This window comes from Prionailurus bengalensis, chromosome E3, assembly GCF_016509475.1.
Source record: "Prionailurus bengalensis isolate Pbe53 chromosome E3, Fcat_Pben_1.1_paternal_pri, whole genome shotgun sequence".
NCBI classification, from domain to species: domain Eukaryota; kingdom Metazoa; phylum Chordata; class Mammalia; order Carnivora; family Felidae; genus Prionailurus; species Prionailurus bengalensis.
The window spans coordinates 31,473,006-31,492,885 of NC_057357.1; the positions used below are offsets into that span (position 1 = coordinate 31,473,006).

A 19,880-nucleotide genomic window follows, 5' to 3' on the forward strand; every position below is an offset into this window, starting at 1 on the left:
TGGCACAGGTGCCAAGCTGGTTTCTCCTGTTAACCACTGCACCACCGACAGCACAGAGTAGTCTCGCCTGCGTATGTGTTCAGATAAATGCAATCACCTGATATGCATTTTTTCATTCTTTGGTATCTGGCTTCTCATGCAACCGGGTTGTGAAATGTCTGTACTGTTGCATGCAATGATACATCTTCATTCTTGCTGTCCAGTCTTTCATCGTGTAAATACGCCACAGTGTATGTGCTCACTCTTCCGTGGATGGACAGGTCGTGCTCGTTATTTTGCACTTATTTACGTGGTTGATATGTTTTCCCCCCAGTAGACTGTGACTCTATGATGGCAAGAAACTGGTCTCTGCTTTCTCGTCGCTGTAATTCAGCCCTTAGCACAGTGAATGACCCATAATGGGAGAGGAAGAAAGGAAGGGAGAGGAGGAGGGAAGCAGACGGGAAGGGAATACAAGTTATTAGTGTGCCCAACGATAGGACCCCACTCCCAGATACAAGGTCTGTTTTCAACAATCAAGATAATTTCCCAGTTTCTGCTTGCTATAAAAATTCTTCTCTCCCTACATATGTCACATGAAATTAACCCCCTAGGCTCTTACATGATTCCTGCCTCCTACTGCCAATAAAGATACTCAGTTGTTATTAGTAATGATTTACTGAAACCAGAAGAGTCCGGCTCTTGAAATAGGGTGCATATCAAGATCCAACTTGCCTGAGGACAGGCCCTGAGACAGAACATTATCATCCTCATGTTAACAGCACGTTCAAGAGATAAAACCAGTCACAATTCCATTATCTCCTTCATTTTCTTTGTAAATGCACAAAGGAAAATGAAAACAGAAAACACAACTCCTCTAACAGGTGGAGGATAGAAAGTGCTAGCAAGGCCTCCTCCGGGCCAGGGACTCGGGCCTTGGGCGACGGCCACGCCCCAACTGGACTCCACACTCAGATCTTGAAGGGCTCTCGCTTTTACCTCTGACAGAGGTTGACAGGAGGAAACCACGGCTCTGCCAAATGGAAACAGAAATGAGCTTCTGGAATCTGAAGAGCGCGCGTCCATCATTCTCTGAAAACTCGTACCCGTGAGGCTCTAACTCGGATACGTGCATGGCGGAGGCTGCCTGCGGTTCTCAGACGTTCAGAAAAACAGCTATGAACTTCATTTTGTGGGACTCGCGCTCGAGAGTGAAAAATACGAACAGCCCAGACACAGGGCTCAAGCCCACCTCACTAGCTTCATCGTTCACCTCCACGCCTTGACTCCTGGTGCAAACACTGGTTTCCCCAGGCCATATGCTTGCCTATCCATTCATTCTAGAGACATTTCCCACAGGCGCTAGCCTACGCGCCAGGATGCAGCAGAAAAGTAAGAGGGTGTGCAAGGACCAAGTGTGACAGACAACAAGCACATGAAGATAAGCAGTGCAGAGTGACGGCGAGATGGGAACACAGGTCTATGAAGCATCTACCATATGCCAAGAATGGTGGCTGGCACTTTTCCTCTAGATCTCACTCAATTCTCATGCCAATTCCATACCTGAGGTGGGTGGCAGCTACATTTTACAGACGAGGAACACGTGTGGTAAACACACAGCTGGTCAATAACAGAGGCAAGTAAATAACATCCTGATCCCGAGGGCTCTGAGGCCCAAGGCGTCTGAAAAGCAGACCGACAGCAGCCAAGCCAGCCACAACCTCTTTCTGGTGAGAAGAGCTGGAAGTCCAAAGCATTTCAGTGCTACTCCTCAAGGCCAGGGGGCTGGAAACGAAGAGTGGCCTGCTTTGTGCTTTGGGCAAGTCCAGGCCAAAATCCAGCCAGGGAGGTTTGGAGACGAACCAGGGCTTTCGGCTCCCCAGGCTCCGCTAGGCCCCTGACGAGGACTACTTGAAAACCAGCTGTAGTGTGTAGAAAATTTTCTCTCGGCTGTGAAAAGATTCCGGATTCTTTCTTGATAAGCTTTTCCTTAACACAAATAGGGTATTCAGGGAAAACATGGGCCTCTTCTTGTTCCTGCCGCTATAATTAGAACGTTCCCATCAGAGTGTTGTGAGAGTTTAAGGAGATAAAACATGGAGAGAACTTGGCACAGTGTCGGGTGCACGGGAAACGCGGCTGCTGCCATGTTACCAACCACCCTCCTCACCAACCATCCCCCTCGTCAACCATCATCACCATCGTTGTCCTCACCAACCCTCATCGTCCACGTGGCCCGTCGGGACCAACCATCGACCGCCATCACATCACCAGCACCCTCATCATTATCTTTATTCCACATTTACTTTGGGGGAAAGCCCGTCAATAAGAACACAGCAGCCTTCTTCTCTCAAAGAACGTAGGGCTGGAGGATGATGGCGACCTAGGCTTGCAGTGTGCCCCTGAGACCGAGCAGCTGTGCCACCCTGGGCAGTCTGCTTCACCTCTCCGACCTGTGAACAGAGGTGAAAACGCTTCCCCTCACAGGGTGGCGGCAAGGGTCAGAACTGTGTGTGGGAAAGGGTCAATAAATATCGGGGCTTACTATTCGCACCGGCCTGATCTGTGTTTCGCCTGTGTTGTGTCTCGCCCAGAGGTTAACGTAAAAGTGGGCAGGGGAGGGGCAGGCGTGATCCCACGACTCACTGACTTCTGCAGTCTAGCACGTAGCTTCCTCTCGATCACATGCTGCAAAATACAGCTCGTCTTCCTTTCCGTGATTCTGGCAACTGAGGTGTTAGTGGCTGGTTTCCCTGTAAGTCTTCTGGGGGCCCTCTGCCGCCACACTGGCCCGGCACCCCCTGGGCCACCGAGGACCAGCAGCCACATAGCGCCGGGGGGAGATACCCCTCCCCCCGTCCCCATCACGCTGCGCTCACAGTCCTAAGACGGTTATGAGGCTTCCTGAGACCCCAGTTAGTGCCCCACACACTTCTCACACACCCCTCTCCGCCGGCCCTGACACGCAGCCTCCACGAGGCCGCCAACTTGAGCTGCTTCTTCCGACTGCAGACAGCCAGAGCAGTCTGACGGAATTTCACTTCGCTGGGAAGTCTGGCGGGGAGCTGGAATTCACAGTCTCTCGGGATGAGTCTGCCGGCGGCACAAGGAGATAACCTTTAAAGGTTGGATTCAAAACGCTTTTCTGTATCTGCAAGGAGTAGAAAAAGATCCAAGGCGTAAGCAACAGCCCCACCCTTCCTACTTCATTATGAGCCCCAGGCTTCTGAAAAAGCCCAGCTCAGGGGAAAAAACCGGCGGCCCGGATGTGTGGGGGCCCATCCATTCAGGCGGAGGCTCAAAGGGGTGTGAAAGCCCTCCGACACCGGTACGGCTCAAGTCCTACAGATCCGAAGAGGGCTCACCCGGGCCAGGAAAGGCATGTACTCCCCAATGCAGAGGTACTTTTTTAAACACAGAAATAGGGGAGTTATGATTCCACGCCCCAGGTCTCGGGAAAACACGCATCACGTGAACATAAATGATCACAGTGGACATCTGGGCAGCTGCCTAGCTGCTCATCAACTGTTTCCGCGTACTGCCTCCCTGCAACCTCAGGGCGTGCATGGGGGGTGGGGGAGAGGGCCGCTACCTGGTTCCCACTGAGGAGACGCAGCACGGCATCGCCCAGCTCGGCAGCTCCGGGCTGTCGTGCGGGTCTTCTAGCCTCAGCAAAGCAGGGACCAGCAGACCGCATGTCGACCTGCTCAACCATGTGGAATGAAGGAGAGGGTCATACGGGTCTGGGTTCCCGCTGGAGAGGAACACATCTCTAAGGGTGCGGACCACTGTGTGTCTAGGAGGGCCTACTTGCGTGTGTAAAGACTCACACCACACACGTCTATCTCAAGTCACAGGTGCGTGTTAGGAGCGTGCCTGAGCTGCACACTGGTTTGGCTGAACAAAGTGGCTGCACCCTCTGGGCCCTTCCCATTCACCAAGCAGGCGCAGCACCGGGCCGAGGGCACTAAAGAAACACACTCATCAGGGGCTCTCAAGCATCTTATGAAGGACGCAGCATCCCCCATTCTGAAGGTGAGAACGTTGTGGCTTCAGCAGAACGAGAAAGCTGCTGTCATAAAAGGTCATCCAACTAGGAACCAAGAAGCAGATCGGGGATTGAAGCTGGGACTGAGGCTACAGTCTACATGTGAACTGCTAGCTGTCACAGGTACCCGAAACCCTGATGAACTCACACCTCAAGACACAGCATCTGCTCTGCTGTCATGGCCATTTTGCACGTCTTAGCTACCATCTCCTTTCACCTAGGCTCCTGCAATGGTGATCAGGTCGGCAGGTGGATGGGTAAGTGGATGGGCGGACATGTGGATGAACGGGTAGATGCCCGGACAGCTGGCTGGCTGCCTGGGTGGGGGGATGGCTGGCTCCGTGGATGGACAGGCAGGCAATCAGGCAGGCTGCACTACAAAGCCTTGGAAGATCCAGCTGGCTGAAGCACCCTGAGCTTCTGTCTTCTCCCCTCTGTCACTCCACCTCAGATGCAGCAGCCTTCCAACTCCTCTAATGCCCCAAGTTCTTTCCTACTTCAAGGAAATCCCCTCTGCCTGGGCTATTCCTCTTCTGTTGACTTAACTCCAAATTGTTGTGCAGGAATGAGCAGATGTTCTCAAAAATTCCATTCTTAATCCCGGTGTAACTGGGCCTTTCTTACAATCTCTGGAACCCTGTGCAGTGTTTGTTCACAGCAACAGTTTGTAACTATAGATTTATCTGTATGTTATGCGTACATTAGTATGTTTAATGCTCTTTTCTGGTGGGATTATAAACTTCAGTGTGGGGGTACCTTGTACAATGTTCACTGATGTATCCCCAGGACCTAGCACAGTGCCTGATTCACAGGAGTTCAATGAATCCTTACTGTTGGACCTTGATAAGGCCTTGCCTGCCAATCCTGAACTCTTAGTCCCAGTACCTAAAATGTTGGGGCAGGTGCTGGGACTGGAGCCCCGAGTGTGCACAGGTGATTCTGGGAAAGTCCGCAGATTACAGTCAGCAGTACAGACCGCCCTGACCACTGAACTCTAGAGAAACTAAAACCATTACTACATCATAAAACAGCTTATTACCTGGGGGTAAAACTTCCTGAACCAGGGCGGGGCTAGTAATAAACAATGCAGAGAGTTGTTTTAATCAGTGAGGAAAGTGAGGCAAGACTGAGAGTGAATGACAAGAGAAATGAGCCAAGAGGACCAAGGAGTTTGGGGAAGAGTTTGATAACAAATCCAAAGTGAGAACTCTGAAGACAGGGGCCTATCAGAATATACTGGAGAATCAGAGTCAACATGGTTTGTTGATCCATCCACCCATCCAACATGTACTGAGCCTGCTCCCCAATTCTAGGCACTGGAGATACAGGTGTGAATAAAAATGACACACAGCAGTGGCTTTGTGGGGCTGACCTCCTGCCAGAGGACCAGCAGGGATTCAGGAGAGCAGGGCCACACAAAGCTACAGGTTACAAACTGCACAGGGTGGTGTGCTACAAGCCTTGGGTCTAGACTTCAAGTATAAACATGGCAGCCAAGGCCATGATGACCACATGAGAACCATGGAGAGAAGCTGGGCTTCTGGCTTCTGCTGAGCCACCATGGCATGGAACGGGGCTCTGGCACACCCCTGCTCTGCAGCACCAGGCTCTCTGGCCAAGTCCTAGTCTACAGTCCTAACTCTGCTGGCTGTGAGGAGCCCAGAAGGTGCTTCCTCCAAGCAGTCCAAGGCTGGGGGCAGTCAGCATGTTGGCTGCTTCTCACGCTTGGGTCAGTCTCAAGATGGATGAGCACCTGTGTGTCTACTTTTCAGGCTGTGAAATCAAAATCAGAAAAAAAATTCCTTTTTTACCCATGCAGACCAGAAAGATCAGACAGTCAAGTTTTCACAAACTGATAAACTTGGAAAGGGGCCTCAGTGGTCATGTGGTCTCTCCCGCACAGTCGAGATCAGTAGTTGATAAGCCCACTCTGCCATTAAACAGCTCTCCACATTCAATCTTACATCAAGTCGTCAATGGCCAAGGCTCCGTCTCTATCTTTCGCAATATCCCCAGCACCCAGCCCACTGCAGGATGGCTGGACAGACAGAGAGATGAACACACAGTTGGAGAGATCAGTAGATGAGCCCAAACCTGTTTCTCTCCAACTTCCCCTCTCTGGTCTCTATTCTGTCCTCTGGGAGGCAGCTGGGAGTCCAGGTGAAAACCCCAGACTTGGGGTGGGGAGACCAACAGTGAATCTGGCTCTGATGCTTTTGCGCTGAGACCTCGGACAAGTTATTTCCTTACCATTGTGAACACATCTTTGTCCACCTCTAAAACGGAAAGAACATCCACAATACCTCAGGGCTGGTGAAACCACACATAGAATAAGTAAGGCGCAGTATGCTTCGGTAGGTCAACCAAGAAATTCCTGGTTTCCCAAGATGTGAAGACCAGGAAATAGAAGAACACTCGATAATCCTCATTATAAAGCTAAAAGACAAGCAAAAGCCTGAAACGTATAGTACAAAGGATTACTATGCAGAGCACTCTTACCAATGGGTAAGAGAGGGATGAACAGTACCATACAAAGATAGGGAAGGACACCGGCAGGCAATTCACACACACGCGCAAAACACAAATGGCAGATTAAAGTACAGACGTATGTTCACCCTCCCTAGCAGTAAGGAAAATGCAAATCCAGACATGGATGGAATGTCATTGTTCCCCCTATCAGAATGGTCGTATTTAAAAGATTGATATGGGGCGCCTGGGTGGCGCAGTCGGTTAAGCGTCCGACTTCAGCCAGGTCACGATGTCGCGGTCCGTGAGTTCGAGCCCCGCGTCGGGCTCTGGGCTGATGGCTCGGAGCCTGGAGCCTGTTTCTGATTCTGTGTCTCCCTCTCTCTCTGCCCCTCCCCCGTTCATGCTCTGTCTCTCTCTGTCCCAAAAATAAAAAATAAAAAATAAATAAATAAAATAAATAAATAAATAAATAAATAAATAAATAAAATAAAAGATTGATAATACCCAGTGACGGCAAGGACATGGGGACAAAATATTCCTTTATGGCACTGGAGGGACTGAAAATTGGTTCAGCCTTTGGGAAAGCAATTTAGCTAGGACTATTTAAAATAAAAAAGGTCTACATCCTGCACCTTGGCAAATCCACTTCTAGTCATTTATCCTAAAGACCTGCCTACGATATGGACAGAGAGGTCTGTACGAGAACAGTCTGGGAGGTTTGTCTGCAATGGCCAGGAAATGAAAACAGTCTAAATGTCCGTCATCAGACCATTAAGTAAAGGCTCCCTCATACCGGGAAATAATGTGGCGAAGTTTAACAAGAGTAAGGAAGAGAGAGGTCTGAGTACTGAGAAAGAAGGCATGTATCACAGGATCCCATTTACGTTCAACAAAATAACACCGTAACAGCATTCTGGGGATCCGTGTGGAGCGGTACCTGTCAGCCTAGAGAAATTATGCCCCCAGGGGACATTTGGCAAAGTGTGGAGACACTGTGGGTTGTCACAACCGGAGAGATGGCATGGGTGGTGAGTGGGTAGTGGCCGCGGATGCTTCTCAACATCCTTTCATGCACAGGTGAGACCTCCTCCTCCCCCCCACACAAAGAATTATCCAATCCAAAATGTCAATTGTGCTGCAGCAGAGAAACCCTGGTGTGAAGATGCCTTCTAGCAAGCTGGCTCCTGAGGAAGCCCAGGTGATGCACAGCCCAAGTCCCCCCACTGCCGGTCAGAGCATCCTCATTTTCCTTTGGGGAAACACCCTGATTCCACTGCCCTAAGCGTCAGGAGTAGGTATATAACCCAAAAGCACGCCATCCACCTGGACAAGGCAATGAGCAGACAGGGGTATGGCCCATGCCACCGAGAGTCAGAACCAGGTCCGGGACTGCTGCCAGCCTCGAAAGGAACAGGGGCCTTTTTCACTGGGGTCAGCCGAGCCGAGGGGAGGTCAGCCTGTAGGTGCCCACTGACACTCGTGCCACTGCGGCCCAGCTGGGAACAAAGCCAACGCAAGGGAAAAGTTACTTTCTCAAAAGAGACCAGCCCTCAGGACACGGAGTCCCTGAGATTCAAGCTGGGTCTGCCCTCGGTCTTTTCCATGAGGCAAGCCAATGAATCCCCTTTGTTAAGTTCTGTTAGTCAGGACTCAGTGCAGAGTTACTGGGAGAACTGAAAGCTATCAGCAGGAGGGAGGAGGGGACAGAGACGAAGGCAGAAAAAGAATGTGTCTGGTTTGCAGAAGCTGCAGCTCCTACCAAGGACACATATGGCCAAGTGTTCCACTGAAAACCCCCTGCGTGAGACCGTCTGAGCCGGAAGGGAGCTCAGGGCCTGCGCAGAAGCCCCCACGTTGCCCCAGTTACCTGTAGCTCGTTACAGTCTCAGCTCTCCTCCTACGGGCGGGGGTTTCCACCACTGGGTCGAACATACGATGTGCACACTAGCAGGCTGACGGGCATGACAGAAGCATGACAGGTGCAGGTGAACCTAAGCGTCTAAGTAACAGAAAACGTACCGGTTGCTCATGTACCCAACTCCCTGCCCTCGCCTTGTGATGCGTTGAATAAAAGCTTCCAGCACTAACCCCAAGGAGAGACGGTGTGTTGAGACCCGTCTCCCCGTCTCCTTACCTGTGACAAGTGACATAAGTTCTTTGCTTTCAACACTTCCTTGCACTGCGTTCGATTTAATGTGCCCCAGGTGGCAAAGCCCTGGAGCTGGGTGTCGCTCTCCTACGACCAGGAGAGGGCAGGTGTTACCTCGGGAGTTAGTATCCTGGTCAGAACAGGGGTGGTCAGCTCATTTCCCACACTGTCCCGATTTGAGGAGCCCCGGCCTGGTTGCAAACGGGGGGGTCACGTCAGAGGATCAGGCTGGGTTCTGCTGAGGTGATGGCTGGATCCCGAGGACCCTGCCATCCAAGTATCCGGGACCTCCACTCGTGCCCTCGGCCCAAGTCACAGCTCCCCACGTAAACATACCCACGAGGGAACAAGCACAGGGGCCAGCAAATGGGATCATCGGAGTGGGGGGCGGTACCCACCTGGAAACTAGCCCCCAGCTGTAGTTCGGGCAGTGACAGGGACCAAGGACACACGTGCGTTTGGGTCTGCATGTTAGCCCCGCTCACAGCTCCTGACAAAGAAGCTGTATCAGGAAACCATCTCAGGGAAACCTCTCCAGGAAGGGCAGAGAAGGAATCACGAACAGGCACCTTGGAGATGCTGATGAATAATGCCACTGGTCCAATGCAACAAGGAATTTCGGTCCACACCAAGACTAAAGCCGGCACCACGTGGGCACGTCCCAGCTGGCCAAACTCTCAGGTACTGGGGCCTGGGCATTCAATACTTCAGGCCTCTATGCAATCCCATGTGATTTGGTATTTGTTGATATCAGGTATTTGGATATTAGATATCAGGTATCTGTTGAGCACTGGCGCCCCGGCTGGAAGAGCTCAGCCCTGGACAAAGCCTCACAGAGTTTTGCACGGACACCGTCTTCCATTTCAGCTGCTTGAATGGCGGTCCCACCTCCTCGGCAGCCCCGGAAACGGAGGACGAAGGTATCTGGCTCTTCGTAGCTCCTCGGGTAGCCGATGCGGAGCCCCTGATCAAGTAGATGCTAAATAAAGCCTTTTTTCAATGTATGAACGTGCCCAGAGAGGTTCAACTGAATGTTCTTTTTATGTCTGCTTCCAGGTATAGTAGCTTATCATGGTCAAGCGGTTACTGGAGCGCTAATGGTAGTCATCTCACAGGGGCGTGTCAGACACTGCGCCCAACACGGGACCTGTCGCTGTGCGAGGTGAGTGGCCTTCCGTCCCTCCCACCCATACCTCTCTCCCCAGCCCTTACAACGAGAGGTACGTTTACGCCACAGCATGTGTCTCCCCCACAGACGGTCAGGTCGGGGAGGGCAGGAGGTTTCGCTCACCGCTGGCTCTGCTGAATTTAGCACAAGCCGGACATACAGGAGACCCTCAATAAACAGCTTTCGGATGGATACAGGATTTATACTGTGAAGTGAAAAAGTAGTTCTTCCTGCTTGGGAAGACACAAGCAGTAACAGAGAGTAACAGTGACCTGTACGTCCAAAGGGACGTGCTTTTTCTTTTTGCCGGTATCAGGCTCTCTCAGAAGCCCTGAACATCCCAGAACAGCGGGAGGCCGACGTGCCGTGAACCGTAGAGGCGCTCAGGTGCTGCACTTGGTGGGACGGTTCGTTCTCAAGGGGAGGGACCGCAAGCACCAAGGCCAGCCCAGGGCGCTGCCCACCGTGCAGCACAAAGGCCGACGGGGCCAGAACGACACTGAGCAATCCCAGGGCCTGCCTTGGGCACAACAGGGGTGGCAGGAGGGAGCAGACGCGGACGAGAGAGATTCACTTCTGCCTCAGAGCCGGTCCGTTTCCCCCCAAATCCGGAACTGGGCAGGGGCTTCTCAGAGCCCACGTTACAGCAGCTGTGGGTCCTGTGTCTGTCTCATCCGTCTCCACTTAACGAATTCCTCCCTCTCTGCAGAGCAGCAAAGCAAGCCTCGAGACAGAGCCGCAGGGAAGAGAACTGGAGGGCCTGCGGGGTAAGCCTCTTAGGAAAGGGGATGAAAAGGAATGGCTGAGAAGCCTGCAGCCTCAAGCACAAACGCGTCACCCTCCTCCACACCCCGTGCAGCCCACCTGGACCCTGTGATGTATTATTAACAGGGGAAAGAATGGATTCCCGGCCTCACATACAAAAACACGCCCCGATGGAATAAACCTGCAAAAGGACTGCCCAGGTGACATGGGGTCCTTCCGGGTGGGACCACAAATACTCACTGGGCCTTCCTGAGGCAGCTTTAACCAAGACCACACGCTGTGGCTTCTAGAAAAGGGGACCTCTTCCATCCAGAAGGGAAGAGCTTGGCTGAAACAAAGCAATGATTTTTTTTATATATATATATATATACAAAGGAGACCTAATTAGCTGTGCTGTGCAAATGGAGTATTTTACAGTAGGCAGTGTTTCCGGTGGCTGAGTTCAAAGTCTGAAATTAATCCCACACAGAGGACAGGTTTCAGCTGTACTTACACCAACAGTACTTTTCAAAGGCAAAGACTTAAGGGTTCTGAACGTAAGCACATGGATGGATTATTTCATTCCAGTTTAGTGCCTGTAATATTTGCTTAAGAACAAAATAGGCAGGTTGTTTGAAGGTCTCCCATGCCTTCATAAACACTACAGCAGAATATTAAAGACGGCGGACTTCAATCTTCTTCAGAAGTGGGGGTACTTGGAGAAGAAGATCAAACAACTGCTAAGGTACAAACCAGGTGCTAACTAACAACAAATGATATGGAAGTGACAGAAAACCGAGCCCACAAGCGCAATGGTGTGTAAAGACAGAGAGAAGGAGAGAGAAACTAAGAAAACCAGTTATTAAACAGTTTCTCCCATGGGGCGCCTGGGGGGCTCAGTCCGTTGAGCGCCCGACTTCGGCTCAGGTCACGGTCTCGCGGCCCGTGAGTTCGAGCCCCGCGTCGGGCTCTGTGCCAATGGCTCGAAGCCTGGAGCCTATTTCGGATTCTGTGTCTCCCTCTCTCTGACCCTCCCTCATTCATGCTCTGTCTCTCTCTGCCTCAAAAAGAAACGAACATTAAAAAAAATTTGAAAATATAATAAAATAAATAGTTGCTCCCGGTTCACGTGTTGCTGTTCAATCGCCGTGTCTCTGGCTGATGTCTGTTGGCAACCCAGCATCAGCAGCGGCCAGAAGCATAAGAGATGTTCACGGACACAAACCTTCCACTGGGAAGGTTCTGGACACCAGTTTTACCTCTGTCCTGAGGATTGCTCAAACGCTGCCATTTCCTGCTAGTGCCAGAGCACCCCTCAGCCCCCGTTTCGGACTCAGGGACGGAGCGTGGAAATCCTGGCGCTCAAAGGCACAAGCCGCTTTTTAAGACCTTGCATTCACCCCCGTCCGGGGATGGCCCGCCTGCCAGAACCCCGTGCGCAAAATAGAATTCCAGACCTCTTCCCGCCACACCAACGGTGAAAGCCATTGGTACCACGTGCATCAGGTGGGCTATCTCAGCACGTCTGGCACTTAGGACTACCTTTGCCAGGCCTCCGGGCAGGCTCTCCAGGCCCTGACGCTGGCCAAACAGGAAGCTCTGAAGGAGCTTCCCTGAAACCCGCCCACGGCCAGAGCAGCCAACGCCAACACCTGCTCGGACAACTTCCCTAAGCAAGACCGTCTCGGCCCGGCCTGTGGAGGCGGGGGGCTCGACAGGTAACATGTCTGGGCCCTGCGGTGGCCCCCGCAGTTCTACAGAAAACTCCCTGCTGGGCTGCAGCGGCCCACCTTCTCAGAAACGCGGGCGGCCACCCAGGCAGGCCGGGCCCCTCCCTTCAGATTGAAGGCAACTGTCCCAATTGCCTCTGGGGTTTTTAAAGAGCTTCACCCTCAGTCTCAGAACCTCTGGGAACCGGCACCTTGTGAGAAAATGCTATTTGGGCTCCAAAAATGTTACTGAATGCCATGCTTCTCCGTGCCTTTGTTTTCTCACCTATAAAATGGGGATAAGAAGAGTTTATTCACAGGGTGCTTTTGAGGACTCAATGAGCTATTTGACATAATGCACACACACGAGCGAGAGGCAGCGGCCGCTACGGCTTCTTGTTAGTATTCTCCCCATTACTGTTTTATTGTAAGCGGTCTGTTCCCTCAGCACGGTGTTTCCCAAATACATAACACTGTCCCAAACTCTGGCTGCTTGCATTATCATGTATTTAGCGTTGTTCTTCAAGCAGAGTCTCTTTCTTTCTTCTTAAATTTATTTTAGAAGGAAAATGCAGGGTGCCTGGGTAGCTCAGTCAGTAAGCGTCCGACCGGATTTCCGCTCAGGTCATGATCTTACAGCTTGTGGGTTCGAGCCCCACATCAGGCTCTGGGCTGACATGCAGGCTGCTTAGGATTCTCTCCCTCCCCCCCCTCCACCTGACCTCTGCTCTTCCCCCATGCACCCCCTTGTCAAAAAAAAAAAACTTAAAAAAAAATGCATCACTGTGGTAAATGGAAAACAGGATTCTGTGCCTTAACTAGAAGGGAAATGTAAAAATTAAACACAATTAAAACAAGACAACAAGTAAGATCAAGTTCAAGTCTGCTCCTTCCTGTCGCCACTGAACAGAAAGATTCAAGGGTGTGGACGGCACAAGGTCAACACTTGAAGACTTTCTCCCCCTGGTAACCCCAAACCGTGGAAGAGCTGAAAACGGAGTGGCTTTCTCCCAGCAGGATTTGTTAACGCCCAGTCTCTGTCTTTCTAGAACCTGGTTAAGCATACATAAAATTATCCTGCTTTCCAACACTCTTGGAGACACTGTTCTGCCCAAGAGGACTTTCTGCAATGATGGAAACTTTCTGTAACTGTGCTGCCCCATAAAGTTGCCACTGGCAGCATATGGCTGTTAAGCACTCGAAATGTGGCTAGTGGACTTGAACTGAATTTCTAAGTTTACTGTATTTTAGCTCATTTAAATGTAAATGGCTGTGTGTGGCTAGTGGCTGTCGTAGTGGAAAGCCCAGATCTACTGAGAAAACTACACATCATGATCCCTTGATCTTGGCTCTTCGAATGAACTGATATCTGTTTGGAGGTTACACACTTGTCTTCCTTTGAGGGAGATGTGATGGAACCTGACAGGGACTTGTCACAGGCATGTAACTGGGGATTGTCTACTACATCCCTCAATATCGCTTAATCTACAGCTGTGTGTGGAAATTTCTTTTAGAGCTGCCTTTGAGGAGCTCATGTATTTTCTTCTCATTAGCAATGGTAGTATCCAAAATAGGCACATTTCCATTTTCACCCTGGCTGCCAGGAAGCCTAGAGGAAATACACAAAGCAACGAGAACATTGGTGTAGGATCTCATGACAGATTTCCGTGATTTCCTTAATGGAAGTATTACCAGTTTACGTTTTCCCAGACCCTGACATTTCATTTTTTACTTCTATGTTATCATTCTTTTACAGGTGTTCCTCTAGAAATTATCTCAAATCTTTTGGGGAAATATACAGATGGCATTTTTTAAACTAAGAAAAATAATGTCCAATGGTATCAGCATTTTCAGTGACTCTTGTTCTTTCCCTTATCGTTTACGGTAAGAACCCCGTAAAAAGCTTTCTCGAACGTCTCCAAACATGTTGTGTGGATTTTGCTTGTCAGATACTGACCAGAAGCACTGTTAGCTAAGAGGAGAAAGACAGCTGCATTCAAGAGGTGCTACCTCACACCCCCCATATCACATTTCAATTTGGTCTAAGATAAAGCTGTCTGCTTCTCTTTGTTCACCCCCTGGGCAACACCTCTCGGCTCTCTGATGGCCGCAAAGCAGAACTCAAAGGACACTCGTAGAAGACGGTTTTTGGTTGGTGTGGCATTGAAAGAGAAAGAGAACCAAGGAGATGTATGGAAATCTGTCACGTCTAACTCTCTTCTTAAGCCAAAGGTGAGAGCATCCGGAGCACTCAGATTCTTCAACACTTACTGACGAGTTACTTACTAAGTGCCGTTGCCAAACAAGTAAACTCCAGTCGCTTTCTGGTGCAAGCTTCCTTGCCAAACCCTAGCTCACCTGTCTGTGAGATTTCAAGATGCGTGTACCATACAGATGCCTGTTCCTATAAACCACACACCTGCCACCATGCCTGCCACTGAAGGCTACACAGGGCGAGCATTTGGCAACAGCAGAAATTCCAAGATGAGAATACAGAATGTGTCCTACCCGCCACACGCCCCTCACGCTGACAAGAGCTTTGCAAGGCAAGGAGTGGTAGTATTTCCGTCTTACTCGTGAGGAAATGGAGATTCACTTAAGGTTACAAAACTGAAACCAGGGCTCCTATCTTCAAGGTCAGTGTCTTTTTTTTTTTTTTCCCTAACCATCTAGCCTCTGGAGAAAAATATCTTAATAGGTGAGAAGATGTCTTCTTTGATGGTCAAGTCCCCACTTAAGAAAAAAAAAAAAAGCAACAAAACTCAAGACTTTTCACAGAGCTGATGGGGAGTAAGAACAAAAATGTGGGGCACCTGGGTGGCTCAGTTAGGTGTCTGACTTCAGCTCAGGTCATGATCTCACGGTCCGTGGGTTTGAGCCCCACGTCGGGCTCTGGGCTGACGGCTCAGAGCCTGGAGCCTGCTTCGGATTCTGTGTCTCCCTCTGTCTCTGACCCTCCCCCGTTCATGCTCTGTCTCTCTCTGTATCGCTCTGTCTCTGTCTGTGTTGTCGTGACACAAGACGACAGAAGCAGAAAACAGCTAAGAGTCAGTGGTGAAAACAGAGCAGTCCAGGACAGGTGAACACCACTGGCTGGAGATCAGGATCCAAGGTAAGAAAAATAAAAGACAATAGAGGAAAAGATGGTAGGAAGGCAGGGCAGAAAGAGGCATCGGGAAATCAGGAAATATGGAAAACTGGAGTCCCACGTGTTGGGGATAAACCAAAGCACGCACAGGCCCCTCAGTTCCCAACACCCAAGTCCCAGCCAGGAGCCGACCAGTTCTCCCCCGAGGAGGAGGAGACGTCTCCTCTTTGGGTTACATCAAGTAACTGTTGCCCCTTCTGCTGAGAAGAGTACCCGGCTTTTCATTCAGAGAAGAACTCCTCTCCCTCCATCAGACACACCCCAGCACCAGCAGGAGTCACATCCAAACCTGGCCCATCCCACGGGTCCATCACCCATCCCTGAGGATCAGGAAGGGGATCCTGGTCCAAGACAGGCCCGGGAGAGACACTGAAACACCCAGACAGGCAGAAAGCCACCCATCAACCCGCAGAGAGCACCAGCCGGAGAAGGACGCCTGAGCAAAGGACAGAGCGGATGGCAGCAGGCTTCCGGCCACGGGCCCGGTCATGCCTGGGCCGCACGTACACTCAGACTCTCTGGCTGCAACACAAGCCGACAAATCTCATTTTGGCTCCCGCTGTCCAAGCTCAGATCTGCAGCGTCTGCACCAAAGGGCCTGACCGACACGAAGAAGCTCCATCCTGGCCCCTCCTGTCTACATGAAGGAAGGACCGCTTCCTTGGGGAGGCCCGGCAACTGGGAGGCTGGCATTGGGAGGCCGTGGCCGTGGCCGAGAGGCAGAGGCACCACAGTGCAACAAAAGGCTGTTGGTTCCACCCCAGCAGTGACATCTGGCCGAAAACCAGACGCTCACCTGATACACGTGGAAGGCATTCGCCGCTTTGCCCCGCAGAAACACTGATGGGATCCAGACGTTGATCAGCGCCCGGTTTGATCTGACCGAAACCAAAGATCAAAATTAGTCATTTCAATTTACAATGAGGATTGGAGGAAAACAGACTTCTCCTCTAAGAGGCATCACACACCAGAATTTAGGGACAACATCGATCATGTCTACGAGTAAGACGAAGGGCCTGGGTAGGCGTGTTCACCCAGCCCCCAGGATCATTCTTCAGGGACTGAGTTTAAGTCTATGTGTATTTTTTTATTCAGACACACAGTGTGTACTTTGGGATAAGAAATGGACTTTAGCTTTACAACTGAGTCACCGTGACTCCTACTTTCTCTAAACCTGAGTTTCTTCCTCTGAAAAGAGGGATAATAATTGGAGGCCCCCACGGGGGTGTGGAGGGTCATGTGACCTGATGACTGCAGGGTACCTGGGGCACCCAGAGGGGTCACACTGTCTCCTCTCTGTGCCCCTCTACACCCTGGCCCCCGTTTTAAGATCAGACTCCACCCAGGGGCTCAGGAGACCGACATCCATGGCGATGCAGGTAACGGCTCTTTGGGGTGGGGGGAGGGGAAAGAGAAAATGGCAGGCTGGGATACCAGGAAGCCAGGTGCAAATACCCGCCCTGCAACTCTCCAAAACCACTGTGTGTGGCTCCAGTGAACCAAGATTTAAATTCAAGGGCAAGTCGTTTCCTGAGCACCTACAACGTATGATTTCATGATTTCCCTGGATTATCTCAGGGAATCCTCATGGGATATTTAAGGGGTCCTTCAAGGGTCCCCTTGGGTATGTGAGCTCTGCCTCACGTGACGGCTGTCACCTAGCTGTGAGTCGCTGGGTACACGGGCCCACTCCAGTGATCTTCCACCAGGCTGAAGGCCAGGCGTGCAGGCTGGAAACCCTGTCTCTAACACCTGAGGGTCAGTCCTGACAGGTATCACGAGGGCACCGCACAACTCTGGGAGGGGCCTCCACCTCACGTTGTGCCCGGGCTCCGTGCCCCCTCCTGAACTCTCCCTCTCTCTAAGGAGCAGCCCACAAAGATGTACCAGACTTCTGTGCTTACAACACAATCTGAGACGATGGGGGAAGAGCCCGGGACTCAGTGGTCTCCCCAACTCAGGCGTAGAGAGCATTTTAGTCTCACAGAGAGATGGTTCTCTCCTGAGGCGGCATCCTTCCAAGCTCCGAGCTGAGGTGCTGACTTCCTCCACGGGGCAAAATCATCCATCAGCTCTCAGAGCTCCAAGTCCAAATGGCAATTCTGAGCCGTCAAGCTGGTTTGCACATTAATGGCACCCCGCCCATCCCTCCCAGTCCCTCCTGGAAAGGTCCTCCCAAGGGTCCTAGCGCCTAAAGTGTTCCCTTGCATCTCTGTCCGGGGGTGGGTCGGGCACCAGCGGACCCAACGATCTGCTTTGCATTCACCTTCCTGATCAGTGAGTGTGAGACACCCCCGACTGGCTTCAGCACTTCTCCGTCTCAGAACATTCACCCCACAGCATGAGAACTGTTTATAGGGCCATTTCCCTCCTTGATATTAACTCACTTGTTCCGTCTTTTGTTGGCTCACTCATGCATTAAATAAATGCTGATTGAGAACCTACTATGTGCCAGTGGCTACTCAAGGTCCTGGAGACAGAGCACGGAAGCAAGACGACCCAGACCCTGCCCTCGGGGAGTGGGAGAGAGACAAATCCCGCTGGTTAGTAATTCACTGCAGTCCAAGAAGGTACTTTCTAGAATTTCCATCTTTTTAAGGTGAGGGAGACTTGTTTTGTAGTGTAACATAGGATCTATCCTGGAGAACGTACCAGTACACTTGACAAGAGGGGCTCCTGGGTGGCTCAGTCAGTTGAACACCTGACTCTCGATTTCAGCTCAGGACATGATCTCATGATTGGTGGGATCGAGCCCCAAGTCTGGCTCCGTGCTGAGAGCATGGAGCCTGCTTAGGATTCTCTCCCTCCCCCTCTCCCTCTGCCTATTCTCCCCACTGGTGCATACTCTCTCTCAATCAAAATAAACATTTAAAAATATGTATTTAAAAATAAGAAGCAAAGTATATACTGTTCTCGTTGGGCTGAGGAACTACGCCCAAGTACCCGAACCCCAAAGCAACCTGGTTGTGAAACAGTCTGAAGACCAACTACGTTCTTTAGGAGCTTATCATCAGGGGCACCAGCCAGAGTCACATCCAGTCACAAATCAGACCCATGCACCAAACCACTGCTGTTTCCATTAACTCAGGGGTTGCGAACTCATTCTTCCGGGAGACACACAGAGAAAGAAATGAGGGCAGCAGGCCAGAGTCAGGCAACAGGGAAAAGGGGGGACTGTGGTAAGTGAAAGAGTACCTGCCCTGTGTGAAGGAGGCGGCTGCTACTCAGCACTGACCGTGGCCTGGTAGGGATCAGAGCCCCCCTTGTTTTCTTTTTAAAGCGAAATTTAAATTCTTATGCGATAGCTTCCAAGTCTAAAATGTCAGCCAAAAAAATAATTGTTTTCTAATACCCAAGAAGAGAACCACGGCACATCTGAAGGCCAGACTTGGGCTGCAGGTGAACAGCCTCTCCCTCTATGATAACCAAATTGCCCTGCGCAGACTGAAACAGTGATCTTTGTTTCCCCCCACCGTGGTCTTCTGGGAGACAAGCCAAACCACTGAGTCCTACTTCTAAAGGGGCCCTCGTGAGTAGATGCCGTGGACTTACATTTCAAAATCCGACAAACTCTGGTCTTCGGATGTTTGGCTCAAATCTCCGGGCACCTGCCATCAGGAAAGGGGAGAAGGGAGAGAGAAAACGCATCCTGGTTACCGTGGTTGGCATAATCACGCAAGAATCCTGCCTCCCAATGATGCTTACACATCTCCTGTTCAGAACAAGGTGAGAAAGCAGTTACTGGCAAACAAGAAGAGACTGTGTGGAAGGATGGTTAGAGACGGTGTTGGGGTAATAAAAATATGTCACCATGAGGAATCTTGATTATCTTCACAGAAAAAGGACTGTTAATCCTATCGAGATAATAGCAGGCCTATAAAATCGTGTAATTTTGGAGCTCTAAAGACCTGGTTAGGATCTGAGATACAAGATACCAGATGAGTAGTGGACAAAACAACCACTGCCACCATGATGAACACAGACGCACCGAGGACATAAACACAAAAGGTCAACGTCTGCCCCCAGACGGCTCCATCCTTCCCTGTCACGATACACCAGCACCTGGAAGGCACAGCACAGCTGCCGTTCCTGACTCAGAAGGGCCCCGGGAGAACACGACTCGGTCCAAGAAACTCCACTGCCTGGCAGGATGGCAGGTTCCCCGTAAAGCAGGTACCGAAATGGTCAGCACCAGAAGATGTTCAATAAATGGTGGTATTACGGTCATGGCCAGGGCATGAGCTTCTGATCAGACCTGAAGTGGCCAGAATTTAAGGATGTGGATCAAAACCAAGAGGAAAGAGTGCAAAGGGGGAGGGTGTGGGCAACTGAGGAAGAGAGCATTGACTTCACACACTACACCTGTCAGAGCTTTCCTGTTACCACAATCTGCATCGTTCTTCATAAAAATCTGTCCCCCCAACCCCTTCATAGATGAGCAAACAGGCTCAGGGAGGCTGAGACCT

General features: G+C 51.0%; 1 protein-coding gene across 2 annotated transcripts in view; it reads right to left on the reverse strand.

The window, feature by feature from the left end:
* The window catches only part of SNX29 (sorting nexin 29), a 500,693-nt gene that overhangs the window by 123,198 nt on the left and 357,615 nt on the right, over window positions 1-19,880 (reverse strand). For both annotated transcript variants that reach the window (XM_043560511.1, XM_043560512.1), the window contains exons 17-18: window positions 18,967-19,022; window positions 16,211-16,292 (exon numbers count right to left, since the gene is read on the reverse strand). In XM_043560511.1, the coding sequence (XP_043416446.1) occupies window positions 16,211-16,292; window positions 18,967-19,022 (138 nt within the window). The remainder of the gene's footprint in view (window positions 1-16,210; window positions 16,293-18,966; window positions 19,023-19,880) is intronic.